The sequence below is a fragment of the Cololabis saira genome, chromosome 21, assembly GCF_033807715.1.
Source record: "Cololabis saira isolate AMF1-May2022 chromosome 21, fColSai1.1, whole genome shotgun sequence".
NCBI classification, from domain to species: domain Eukaryota; kingdom Metazoa; phylum Chordata; class Actinopteri; order Beloniformes; family Belonidae; genus Cololabis; species Cololabis saira.
The window spans coordinates 17907251-17921272 of NC_084607.1; the positions used below are offsets into that span (position 1 = coordinate 17907251).

At 39.4% G+C, this 14022-nt stretch overlaps 1 protein-coding gene across 1 annotated transcript; it reads left to right on the forward strand.

The window, feature by feature from the left end:
• Positions 1–1325: 1325 nt before the first annotated feature.
• Positions 1326–13794, forward strand: LOC133421954 (transmembrane protein 235). Its single transcript, XM_061711767.1, has 4 exons — positions 1326–1786; positions 2756–2833; positions 3225–3362; positions 13109–13794. Exons 1-4 carry the CDS (start codon positions 1615–1617, stop codon positions 13351–13353), a joined length of 633 nt encoding a protein of 210 aa, XP_061567751.1. The 5' UTR covers positions 1326–1614; the 3' UTR covers positions 13354–13794.
• Positions 13795–14022: the final 228 nt, after the last annotated feature.

The window sequence follows — 14022 nt, forward strand, 5'->3', positions numbered from 1 at the left end:
CAGGATATTAACAGTAAATTACTGATCAAAACAAAGAGAGGGAGAAAAAAAGGAATTATAGCCATGTCAAAGCATGGATATGAGCTTCCTTTAAATTCTTTACTTCCATCCAGAATTATAAAAGAGAATTAATCTTTGTCCGGATATTATAATGAGACTCTGAAGCACAGTAAAAGCATGAAGTAATGTGCAGGGATAAAAACTAGAGCTCAAACGATCAGCCAATCCACACAAATGGGGGACTGATAACAGTTAATACCTATTACAACTCCTGCATCACTGCAGTTGATCCCCAGAGTGTCCCATTAAAATCACAACTCTAGATCCATCCTGCCCATCCCCACCCACCACCCCTGGCATGACAACTTAATATTTGTGTTCAAGGTTCAGTGCTGACACCAGTTCATCTTTATCCAATCGGAAAAATAACTGAAACCCAACAGTGTGCAATTACTCAGTTGACAATAAAAGGTCTGTGTACAAATCTTTTTTAATTTCCTTTTTGTAACCTGTATTTAAATGAGGCTTTCAATCACAAATAAAAATGAAAGCTACAGCAACACGTTCTAGTAAATACAGTCTTAAATAAAAGAGAGAGAGAGAAGAAAGAAATGAACACCCTGCAGTCTACAACAGACTTTTTTCATGATGGATTCCTCTTTCAGGCAGCAACGATAAAAGCCTGTAAAGTCACACAGAAAAATGCTACAAAAAAAAAAATCCTTTCTAGTGGGGAACCCAATTGAGAATTTGTAGCTGCACTTGAAAATTGGCTTTTACTCACCATCTCCACGCAACTTTACGATCCAATTCACATGGGAGTGAGAAAGGGTGGTGCCCAAGATGTGAGAGGCTAAGGAGAATTCTTTTTGCTCTTTCTGTTCGGAGGATTTCTTTGCAATTAGATTTTTTTTTCTTTCTTTCTTTTTTGTGGAGTCGGCAGCAGGGAGGTTTTGACACATCCTGGGGAAAAAAATCTAACCTTCGACGATGCCACCCCCATTGTCCTCTCCAAAACGTTCCCAATTTGCACATCTATTGCAAAAGTACTAATTCAGGTGTGTTTTGATGTGGTAACTTTAAGTACAGCAATGTTAAATCCAAGTCAGAAGATCGCTCCTGTTTTTGCTTCAAAAATTAAATGCATATAACAAGAACAAGCGCCATCACATTGTGTTTCTAGATTAAGGTTTTATTTTGGAAAACGTGTCCGGAACTGAATCATTTCATCCCCCTACATTGACAATGTGAGTTACTCTGGGGGCGCAGCAGGAACCCAACAGATGCGCAGACACTACTTGGCACAACAAATGGCACAGGGACGTTTCACATCATTTTTGATCACTGCTCATGAAATGGAAATAACCAACTGGTTTTTGTTTGTTTCTTTCTTTTTTTCTTTCTTTTTCCTTTAGTTTATATTTAAATGTTTTTTGTTGGTTTTTTTCTCCCTTCAAGGTATGCATTTTAGGATGGAGAAGGAACATTTGACAGGGGAAGGTCCAGCTGGACAGCTTTTGCGCGTTGCAAACCGTGGAGCGTCTCCTCAGATCAGCTCGACCAGAGCCATTTAGGAGGTCGGTGCGTGTTGGTTGTGTGTTGGTGGAGTGTAGGATGAAGTACGGAGCCGTGGTGCTGGCCGCCGGGCTCACCGGCTTGCTCAGCTTCATCCTCCTCGCTGTGGCCATCGGGACTGATTACTGGTACATAATCGATGTAAATAAACCCAACCACACAGGTCCAGATGACCTGAGTTCTCGTTCTGGATTGTGGAGAATCAATGAAGGTTTGTCAGTTTCAGCTTCGCTCTGTACAGGATATTATGGCATTTGTATAGCAGTTTGATATAAAATCGCAGTATTGATTTTTTCCACATAACTTTTGTTGTGCACAACATAAATGTTGGGGGCGCGATCATGTAAGGCTCGTTTGCAGATATTTATGATTGTTGAATTTACTTCTTTGTAATCCAAAACAATTACTTTAAAAAAAAGAAGGAACGACAGTCGTTCATCTGCGTGTTAAATGAGATACACCCACATATGATACATTTTTTGCATGGCTCTTTCTTTTCCTTTGGTGTCGAGGCTTGATTCTGTTATTTATCAGCAGTCCACAGCACAGCCTGAATGGATCGTCCTTTTTCCTCAGGTGTATAAACTGCTTGCAGTGAATTTCAGATTGTGATACTAAGGCACAGACAGATGGCACGGATTTTATCTTGTGCATTTAGATGTCAAACAAATGCTGATTTACATTCAGTTTTAATTGCCAATCAAATAATAAAAACCTCTCATTAACAGTATAAAGACCCTCATGCATCTTTCATATGTGCACGTAGTAACAGGTTTATTTATCAAACTGTGCAACTTCTATCTTTTAAGGCTCTATCAACCTCTGTAGGCAGACATGCAGGAGGCTGCAAAATAATTCTTCAGCTACAATGGTTCCTGCTTGCACTTTGCACAGCGTGAGGTTTTAGATGTTTTCATTGTTGCTGGTGGCACACACAGCTCTGTTAATAACTGCCAAGTGATGAGACAACATGAAGCCGTTCAGCCCATCAACAGTGGAATATGCAGCAAGATGAAATTCTTGGTGGAAAAACATACTGTGCAAACCTTGTCAAATGTGCATACAGATTGTTATTTATGTCTAAAATTGAAAATGTTTGATGTAGAAGAGCACCGTTTGCAGCGTCCTTCAGTTCGTCACGGGTCCTGCAATCTGTAACCTTTTCCTTGGACATTTTCAGGAGGAAAAACCAGATCAGTCATCGGCTCTTTCATAGGAAACATGTCCAGCCTGTCAGAGACAGAGAGACATCTTCTCGGTGAGCGGTTTTAGGATTATTTTTCTTTTTCCACCTGACAAAGGTTGTATCTGATATGGGGTCGCACATTCAGAATAACAATGAGCCTCCGAGGACACTATGTAACAGAGTGGCTGTAGGGTTTTTCAGGACAGTTCTTCCTTGCAACTTTTAATCCAAGATGGAGGGATAAATAATTTGCTGTGACAGAGCCTGGCAAGTCTGCAGGCTGATTATCTTCTAATGACAATCGGAATGAAAGCCAATGGTTCCCCAGATGATAGAAATCAATTTGGAAATCTCAGCCACTTCTTCACATGATTGCACTCAGCAGCACTGTGAAACACATCTCACTTGTAATTTAGAGTAAACTCACAGCTTGTATCTCAGGTGTGCATATGTGTGTTTGCAGGCTTGCACAAAGTGGTGGTCATCTTGCTGCCGCCCAGCCTGGTGCTGCTGGTGTTAGGCTGGATCTTTGGGCTTGTCAGCTCCTTGGCCTGCAGTCCCAAGTTGCTGGCTGCATCAGCATCCTACTTTCTTCTCTGCAGTAAGTTTAAGCACAGCTGTTACTGTTGTGCTGAGGCTGTTATTGTTTTTTTTAAATAAAACTGCATTGATGTTTTTATTTTTTATTGTATTTATTTAGAATAGGGACAGTGCGTATTAATAAACATTTAAATAAGTAAATACATAAATGTAAATATGCCAGATATAGCCATCATGCTAATTTTCATCTGCAGTCCCATGCAGATGTGCATGAGATGCGGGTTGAGTTTACCCACGTCTGATGCACAATATGGCCATTTTTAATCATACATAGCATGACAAAATAGGCATGCAGCAGAACAAAGAGATAGCGTAAAGGTTCCAATTTAATTCCATAAACAGCATTTCCACCTAGAAAGGGCATTATTTCAGCATCAACTCAGTGAAACCACTGCGAATACTGGGTCGGGAGCTCACTGATGTATTTTGGTCCTAGACCATTCATAGCTTTTATACACAATCATCAGAACTTTAAAGTCTATCCTCTGACAGACAGGCAGCAGTGTAAAGACCTCAGAGCTGGACTGATGTGGTCCACTTATCTGGTCTTAGTGAGGACTTGAGCAGCAGAGTTCTGAATGAGCTGCAGTTGTCTGACTGACTTTTTAGATAGACCTGTAAAGATTGCCATAATCAAGCATACTAAAGATGAATGCATGGGCTAGTTTTTCCAGGTCTCTCTGAGACTAAAATAATATTTTAGGGAAGTCCCAAACATATGGATAGTATGGGGATAGGGAATGGATAGTATTAAGTTAGCCATACTCTTTATTTTTTCACCAGTTTTACTTGGTTCCATTTTCATTTACTCTGGACTTGTAAGATCTTTTCTTAATGTTATATTTCTGTTGTAATCGCATATATTAAGACCAAAAGAAGTGGACCACATCAATCCAGCTCTCAGGTCTTTACACTTGCTGCTTGTCCTGTTAGGTTAAAAAGTCATCAACATACATTAATTAACTTAGAAAAAGACACCGGAGACTTATGGAATGATTTTCAATGCCTTCTGCAGAAGGTTGGACAGAAGTCTGAGGAGCTGTAGGGCAACACGGCCCTCTCTTCGAACTCGTCAAACTTCTCCCAACTGGCTGTCTGCAGAGCTGGCGCTTTTATTAAGCAAAGGATGACAGGAATGACCATATTTGGAACAGTGAATGTATAGATGGTCAATTGACAAAAACAGGAAACAGATGGTCACACAGACATGGTAGTTGAAAAGTCACACCTTATGACTTTTCAGTTAGTAAGTAACTTATCTGTGGTGTGCAGAGCAACAGACATCCTTTTAGAATTGGTCAAGGGGGTTTTGTTGTCATGAGATGGTCTTAAACCCTTAAAGACAATGAGACGGCTGTCAGACAACCCCCCTGAGTCTCTCCAAGGAAGTTTATCTGTTTAGAGCATGTGATGGGGGTCTTGGAACAGATGTGCCTAAAAACAATGGTCCATTTGACCAACCAGGAAGTCAGCAGTTTTAACCTCCTGCGTGGCAGGCGAGAATTCTACCACTGAACTACCAATGCATGTCATGAGAATAACAGGCAGTTTTCTAATTCTGATTCTGGCAGTTTTTACAATGATAAACTTGGATTAATCCCACATTTCCCTCCTTTTTTATCATTTTGAAACTTCAACAGTAAACAAAATAAAACACTCCAGTGTCATCGTAAACATACAGATAATGAAAACACAGAAGAGTACAAAGACAGTAATAGTCGGAATCGGAATCTCAGTCATTATGTCAGCATGACTCAGTAATGAAAAAGTCTCTTCCATTCCTCGGACTCCTCTCCTAGTTTGTTGTCGCAAGTCAGTTTGGCTAGTCTTCTTCTTCAGGCCGTGCTGGTGAGATAGGCATCAGTTGAGTTCTTCAGCGGACAAAGGTTTGAATACCGTCCGACTTCCCGCCTACTCAAGCCTGGAATTTCTCTGCTAGCTTTCACTGCAACTGGTGAATGCAGTAGATCATTCAGCAGCCTTTACTGCTGCCGGTGTCCTGATCTGGACAGCAAAAAGGGCCCGTCCTGACGGAGTGATGACGTTTCACCACTCGACTCAGGATCCGGTCACCCAGTTTCAGCAGTTCCTGCTTTAGGAGAGGGAAGAGGAAGAAAACAGCAGCGTACAAGAAGACGATTCTCATGTACAGTTCGACTAATGGCCGGCATTCAGGCCATGGCTTTCTTGAGCCTTAACTTAACAGCCATTAGTTCACTCCAAGAATGAAATCCATATGAACAACTTCAAAATGGATAGGTCCTTTCATGTTGTATCTGCAACATGTCGGAAAGCTCCTACTAAAAAAATGTTTAAAGGGTATTTAGTATTTAATCCTCATGATGTATCATATGTACCCTTACATACTCCCACTCCCTCCTGTTGAGCCATAGAAACTCCCTATGGCTCAACTTAGCCACCAGGGGGAACAACTTCCTTGGAAGCACCAGTTTGCTTCACAGCATTATTTTGCATGCCAACAGGGGTGGGGGTTTTGTGTCATTAGACCCCCTCCTTGTTGACTTCTCCCTGGAAGAGTCAGGCTGCCAGAGTCAGGCTCCCCAGATAAGTGGCCCTCCCACTTCTTGACCTTCGCACCCTGGCAAGTCTGCAGGTCTGACTTAATGATTCTCTAGGGTTGGATATCTATGTCCCTTAGAGATCCCCCCTCCCATCACCAGATTAGATGGGGCAAAACCTTTAAAATTCTGTCTCCCACCGTAGATTAGACTACAGAATTTCTCATTGAAAAACGTTCTTATTTCCACCCAGGTAGGTTATGATCTTATTAAAGTAACACCACACAAAAACTGTCAGTGCAGCAACTCTCCTGCAACGTAAACAGTAGTCTTCAGTGAACTTATATATATATATATATTGTATATATAAACAATAATTCATTGTCACAAAACGTCGGACTGAAAGGAGCATTCTATCTAATAATGTCTTCTCAACTGTTGTTGAGCTATATTTTCCCCAAATCAAAAGAAATGCCAGAAAATTGTCAGAAAATTGTCAGAAAATTATCAGAAAAATTGTCTCCAGATAAATCATATAGTCTTCAGGAGATTCCTAATCTTCTGTTTGCATGCTGCAACGCAAATGCATGCTCTCTATGAAAAACTCATAGAAGTCTTAAGAAAATTGTGGGATAAATTCCCATGCGTAAACTACACATAGACAAAAACCCACTAACATTAAACACACACTTCAGATCATCTATATGTGGGTTTGTGTATCAGTGCAAATGTGTAAATTACTTCTCCTCAAACTACACTAACCAAGCTCAATTGGTGCATTTTAAATTAACTCACAACCTAAATGGTAGCAACACTGATCACAAATGTACACATTTTCAGTGTGAATAGCTTAGTATGCACTCAGAGTTTTTCTTTTCTAAAAAGATTGTACAACGGGTTTGTTTCTCCTGCATACAATCCGAGTTAAATACAGTATTACAAAAGTAATCTGCAAATTAAATGATGAATTAACCCAATTTAAAACTTCTATGATTCTATGCCCTCATTCAGGGCTTAGAATGATAGAACAAACTATATTTCTCCATTTTTTTTATGTTTTTTCCAAGAGGAGAGCTGAACACCCCCCTTCTTCCCAACAAACACAAAAGGTTCTCCCTCAGACACAGAGCCTTACAGCCGCTCGTAAAGCGGAGCATGCTTTCACACACACACAGACACACACAGAGAGTCACACACAGACACAGAGCTTTCGGCTGCTATTTGTATCATTTTAACAAAAACTTCAACAGAGAGGAAATTCAACCCTCAACTCATGGACATGTAGTCTCCAAATGAGAAGACACCTCCCTCTTAAGCTTCACCAAGCCTGTCATCTCATGCAGCTCTTCGTAAACGTGCAGCCACACTGCAGCAGCACTTTTACACACACACACACACACAGAGAGTCACATCCTGCTGCAGCCCCCACTTCTCCCCTCCCAGTCTCTCATCGATACCACCTCTCTAACCCATTTTTACTTCTTGTTTTTTCTTTTAGTCTTAAATTAGTTGATTTTCTTCTTTTTAAGTTCCCTATATTATTATTTTGCAAGATTTGTCTCCATTTTCTTAAGTTTGAGGACGTCTCCCCATCAATTAAGCATCTTTTGAGATTCTTTAAGCATAAATTTCAGCTTAACCACGCCTCTGCTATTTTTCGTCAGTTATTTTCTTTCTTAAGTTTCTCTCAGGACACAAGTTTCCTTTTTTAACAGTTTGGTTTTAGCCTGATATTTTAGTGAACAATTAAAATTTTTCCTCTCAATTTTGAAAACCCCAAACATTGAACAGACAGTTTTCCTGTCATAAACATCAGACAAACATTAGACAAACAATAGACAAGACGAACATTAAACAAAACCCATTAAAAAATCATTCCAAAGAAACCTCTTCTTGTTATTCTGTCGGGTCCGAAACCCCCGTGTTGGCCTTACGCACTGCCCCAGGCATAGTATTTTTAGAGGCCCCTATGCCTTCTTATAAAAATCGTGTCCCCGACCTGCTGCCAATCACCTCTTTCACTAACCTTCTTGTTAGCACACAGAATTTCACTCGTATTTTACACAAAAATACTTCAATACCCCAGGTATTAAGTAAGAGGAGTTTTCTCACCAGTCTCCAAGTGCTTTCCCCTGGCTGGGAAATCTCGTCGTCTGGACTCTGGAACAGCGCAAGATCAACCTGGCCCCGTCCCTGAAGTCGGGAACCGGCTGTCGACAGATTTTTGATGGCCCCCTTTGACCGTACGCCGTTCCATCGCCAGAACTTGAGATCCCGGGTTTCTCTGCACCAAATGTTAGGTTAAAAAGTCATCAACATACATTAATTAACTTAGAAAAAGACACCGGAGACTTATGGAATGATTTTCAATGCCTTCTGCAGAAGGTTGGACAGAAGTCTGAGGAGCTGTAGGGCAACACGGCCCTCTCTTCGAACTCGTCAAACTTCTCCCAACTGGCTGTCTGCAGAGCTGGCGCTTTTATTAAGCAAAGGATGACAGGAATGACCATATTTGGAACAGTGAATGTATAGATGGTCAATTGACAAAAACAGGAAACAGATGGTCACACAGACATGGTAGTTGAAAAGTCACACCTTATGACTTTTCAGTTAGTAAGTAACTTATCTGTGGTGTGCAGAGCAACAGACATCCTTTTAGAATTGGTCAAGGGGGTTTTGTTGTCATGAGATGGTCTTAAACCCTTAAAGACAATGAGACGGCTGTCAGACAACCCCCCTGAGTCTCTCCAAGGAAGTTTATCTGTTTAGAGCATGTGATGGGGGTCTTGGAACAGATGTGCCTAAAAACAATGGTCCATTTGACCAACCAGGAAGTCAGCAGTTTTAACCTCCTGCGTGGCAGGCGAGAATTCTACCACTGAACTACCAATGCATGTCATGAGAATAACAGGCAGTTTTCTAATTCTGATTCTGGCAGTTTTTACAATGATAAACTTGGATTAATCCCACAGTCCCTCAAATGATAGATTTTAAAGTTCTGATGCTGGTCTATATAGCTCTGAATGGTCTAGGAACAAAATACATCAGTGAGCTCCTGACCCAGTATGAACCTTCCAGACCCGTCAAGTCATCTGCATCTGGTTTTTTATCAGTTCCCAGAGTCAGAACCAGACATGGAGAAGCTGCGTTCAGCTTCTATGTTCCACATGTCTGGAACAAACTCCCAGAAAGCCTCAAATCAGCTGAAACACTCAGTTTATTTAACCCCAAGTTGAAGACTCACCTGTTCTCAGCTGCAGTTGAGTAATGCTCTAAACCTGCATTGGTACTTTTAAACTTGTCTAGAAACTTGAACATATTTTAAATACTGATTTTATCAGATTTTTATCTATTGTTCTTTTTTGTTTCAATTTTAAATCACGCTTTTTATTTATGTTTTAATGTCTTTGTAAAGCACTTAAAATGACCTTGTTATTGAATTGTGCTATAGAAATAAACTCGCCTTGCCATATTTTACTATAACTTTCATACCAAATATATTCAAATATACTTTATGGTTGCTGAGATATATTCATTTTAAATTATGTATGTCATATTCATTTCGGAATCTCAAATATAGGCCTCATGGAAATATCACTGATATGAATACAGAAGACCATTATAGGAAGAATATGCAACTGCATATTTATTATCTGTCTTTGTCATAAACATTTGGCTCATATTATGGGCATTTTATTGTGAAAATAGCAATTTCGATCGCAAGGAAACAACAACAGAGGAACCCAGCATTTTCTTTAATTATTTTCAATCTGTTTCCTAGACTTTATGGTTACATGTAGAGCACCATGGCTGAATGGAGGCATTTAAATGCAATTAAAGCACCATGAGTGGCATTTTTGTCTCACACAGAAGCTCATATGTCCAGTCACATGTGCAACACTTTCTGCAACGCTTGGCAGGGAGTTGTTACATACACACATCTGCATGGTTGTAGCAGTGATTTACCAACAACGAGAACAATGTTTCTTTTGTTGTTTTCTGATTGATTTGCATACGGTAGATCGGGCTCGTATATGGTTCAAAATGATTCCCAGCATGGATAATGGGATAATTACCCATATGGCTGACAGCATGTTGGCTGATTGCTGATCACAATGAAGTGGAGTGAATTGGCTCAAAACTATCATACTGATTAAAGGATCACTATATGGAAAATCTAATGTGGTCTTTCTTGAAACATACTCTGCTGCTAAAAATAAGAAATGTCCAGTTTTTAGGAGTTAATATAAAGAGTCAGGTCATGGGTAGACATCCAAAAGATAATCATGTAACATAAGTAATTGACACAATCTGCAGATGGTTGATATGACATGAATACCCAACAGAATAGGAGCTCAGGTTGACAAAAGAAAGAGAGAGCAGTCTTTGGGATGCTTAATCTTCTGGTCCTTGAATGGTAATGCCAGGCCGTGTTTCAGAGAAAAAGGTTGCTTCTTTTTCCCTTTGCCAACGGTTCAGCTATGGAACAGTTACAATAGATGCAACATCAAGGGAAAAAAATTAAATTTGGTTTAATAGTTTATAAATTCAAAAGTAATGAGTTCAAACCTCCTTTTGAATAAGGCTGATGTTAAATGTATGAATATGTCCCAGAAATGGAATGGAAGGGGATATTATTGTTTACTGCATCCTCTCTGCTGATTAGCCTGGCCTCCCGTGTCAACGGCTAATTTCATGCGCGTCAAATGCTCTGTCCACATCCCACTATCAAAAGATTTTCTGAGCTCCGTCTCTTTCAAAGCCCGGTAAACAGAAAAAGGATAATGGATCTTCAGTGTATGTTCAGCTTTTATCCAATTTATTTGATGCATTCGTACTTTTACTTTCTCAGCTTGATTGTTTGGTATTAGAAATTTTCAGTTTGTGTGTCACTTTGATATCCCTCACTTAGCCTTCCCATCATGCACTGCTTTACTAACAATCTCTTTAGATTTTTTGACAGATATTAATGAATCTGAGACCTGGCAGATCTGGCCTTCCCTAAATGAACAGTGCTAGTTAGGTCCCATCCTTTGACTGAGCAGTTCAAGTTCAAATCATTGCGTTCATTGAAATGGTATTTATTTATTTTTAGGTCAGGTCGACAGATGTAAAGTAAAGTTTCAGCACGCTTTTCATGCTGTGCAATGTAAACTAGAGGTAAAAGTCAAATCTTGAATTAACTGTCTGCGGTGGGCAGCTGACTGATTATGAGTGCTAATGGATATTTGTAGAAATGCTACATGATGTAGAAGGTCGTTAACCCACCTTAATTCCTCAATTTGTATTCTAAACAACTTTTCTATGGTGAGCCTACATACAAATTGTGTTTGACATTGCGAGGGGGAAAAAAAGCAGAAAACAGTCAACAATTATTGAAGGTTAATTGCAGTTGAAGATTATAAGACGTGAAGTGTTTTCCACTAAAGGTCAGTTTGAATAGCTCATTTAATGACTTTTGCTGTGCTTTGTTGATATTTAATGATTCAACTCCTTTCAGCCCATTTCTGATGTAACTGTTGTATCTGTTTATTTATTATATTGAGTAATTCAAACGCATCTGCAGTTCAAAGTGTTCAGTAACGCATACAAGGATAAGAGCAGAGATTAAACAGATTAAAAGACATACAGAGGTACATAAGAGAATAAAAGAAGAGAATCACAAAAATAATTTACAAGCAAAGAAAAGAAAAATAAATCAATTGGTCCCAGACCTTCATTTTGCCTCCAGTTAAAAGTGCCATGGTATGCCAAATATGTCCTCCCTAGATTTAGAAAAGACAGAAAAAGAAATAAATAAAATGTGATACAGAAAAATGTTTCAGAAGCTTCACAGGATTTGACAGTTCAGCTGGTGAAGTAGGCGCCTCGTGGCAAGTCCTTGCTGCGACAATCCAGATCCAAGCCCTGACTTGTGGTCCTTTGCGCCATGGTCTCCTCTTTTTCTCTGTTCTTGTGTTCCCGTTCTTAGAGCCAATTTAAGGCCCGACAATTTAAGTGGGAGAAAAACAACTCTGGTGCAAAATGAGTAATATAGAACTCATATCAATTTTACATTCAACATTTATGCAAGATGGATAAGAAAATGCTTTTGGATTTTTGTGAAAAACTTTATCTTTTTACACCATAACGGATGTAATGAATCAGCCATTGAAATGTAATATGCTGACATCAATTTTATGTGTGTGAGTTGTCGTCCATAGAGAATCTAGGAGATTAGTTATTTGAGTTTGATAAGAAATGAAATATATTGTTATGAGATTTCACTAGCATTACTGTTAAGATACTGATTTCCCAACCCACAGTGCTCATAAGTTATTGTTACAGTTACTCTGGATTAATGATCGCTTCTACTCAAGGCCACTAAATAATTGCTGTGTGATATGAAAAGATTATTGAATCCATTAGGCCAAATTTGATTGCTTGGAAGAATGTTTATCCTCAAAGAAGAAAAATAAACTCTTAAGCATGGCAAATAGCTCTCGTTTGCTACACCTTTCATTTTAAGCTCAACAATTTCCCGTCCAATTCCCGTATGTACCTCTGTGTTTGTGAAAATGACAAAATTAAAAATCTGTAATAATGTAAGTATTCAGGATGGACCTCATCCATCTACAAAGTCAACATTAATTTTACTCTGTTTTACTCTGTTTATTATGCTGATAACATCTATTCATACACAGAACAACCGACTCCTTAAAACTAATTTTGGAAAGGGATTTGTGCTATCCAACATGATGCAAAAAAAACATTCACTCCAAGCAGGAGGAAGACACACTGATAAAAATAAAAAGAAAGAATAGGTTTTGCTGTGTGGCTTACACAGCAAAACCTATTCTTTCTTTTTATTTTTTTCCATATTATGTGTCAGGGAAAGAAAGTGTTTAAAATATTCTCTGGAAAATGGATTGTAAAAATGTATTCATCTTGCTTTCAAAACACCAGGTTGACTGTTGGCAGGCTTGAATGTGATCATGAATGGTTGTCATCCTCTCTGTGTGATGGGCTGGTGCAGCGTGCCTTTCTCCCAGCATCTCCCGAGAGTGCATCTAAAGTGGCATCAGAGAACACCTGTGTGGACAAATCACGCTTATTACAGCGTGTGGTCATGCAGCTCAAGAGTCCGCTGTTGAGAGCATTCGTTTCAATTCCATAATGTGAATTTGCATTTCTAATTTGAAAACTCAGATGTTTCAGACGTGCTCTTCACATGTTTGTATGTTCACAGGTGTTTTCACCCTGTCTGGAGTCAGCATCTACATCAAATACTCCAATCAGGCCATGGAAGAGTTCGAGCGAATCGTGTCCCCGGAGAACCTTGAATATGTCCACGCGTCTTTTGGCTGGTCCTTAGCCATAGCTTGGCTCTCTTACCTCCTTGAGGTGGCAACAGGCCTGCTGCTAATGCTGGCTGCCAGGATAACTCAAATAAAGGGGCGTTATGACTCTGGGGTAGCCATCGCCATGCTATAGCAATGTTTCATTTCACAGTCTGGATTTTTTTTTTCTTCTTTTTCAATTGTAGTTATTATATTTATTGACATTAAACAGCTTGTAAGAGGCTAAGCAGATCAGAAAAATACCATGCTGGCTTTATGAAACTGCAAGCTGAGGCACAAGGAGACTAAATGTTGAGATTAAATATTGTTCAGCTTCTGTCGACACATCGTGATGCCTTTCATGGTTGGTTATTTTCTACCCATTGTCCCTGTCCACAGTAATGTTAGAGATGTGGTCACACAAACATTAAAATGAAACTTGTCACAGAATAACTACTGTACTGCACTGCAGCTTTTCTCTATCTTTGCAGTATATCAGTTTGTCAATATAGCCTTTAAATGTCTGTCCAGAGGGTCCTGCACAGGCCCTTTTTCTTGTAAAAAACAAAAACAAAATAGGACTTTAACATCTCCTCTACAGTGGCACCATATGTTTACATAGTGTGGTGTATTTTAATTCATTTAAGTGAAAATGTTTCTGATTCTGGTAGAGGAATCCACCAAAATAAGATATTACAGTAAACCATGGCCCCAAGGAGAGGTGATATCGTTTCTAATATTCCCTGCAGCTGCTTCATTGCTGCTCAATGTGCTGGAGAAAGATTTGCACATCACAGCTTTGCAAAGAAGCACTCCACATTTA

Excerpts from the sequence above, each read along its gene's own strand:
- LOC133421954 (XM_061711767.1), top strand. The coding sequence starts at position 1,615 with ATGAAGTACGGAGCCGTGGTGCTGGCCGCCGGGCTCACCGGCTTGCTC. Across the intron at positions 1,787-2,755 it reads ATTGTGGAGAATCAATGAAG|GAGGAAAAACCAGATCAGTC; the intron begins GTTTGTCAGTTT and ends GGACATTTTCAG. Across the intron at positions 3,363-13,108 it reads ATCCTACTTTCTTCTCTGCA|GTGTTTTCACCCTGTCTGGA; the intron begins GTAAGTTTAAGC and ends GTATGTTCACAG.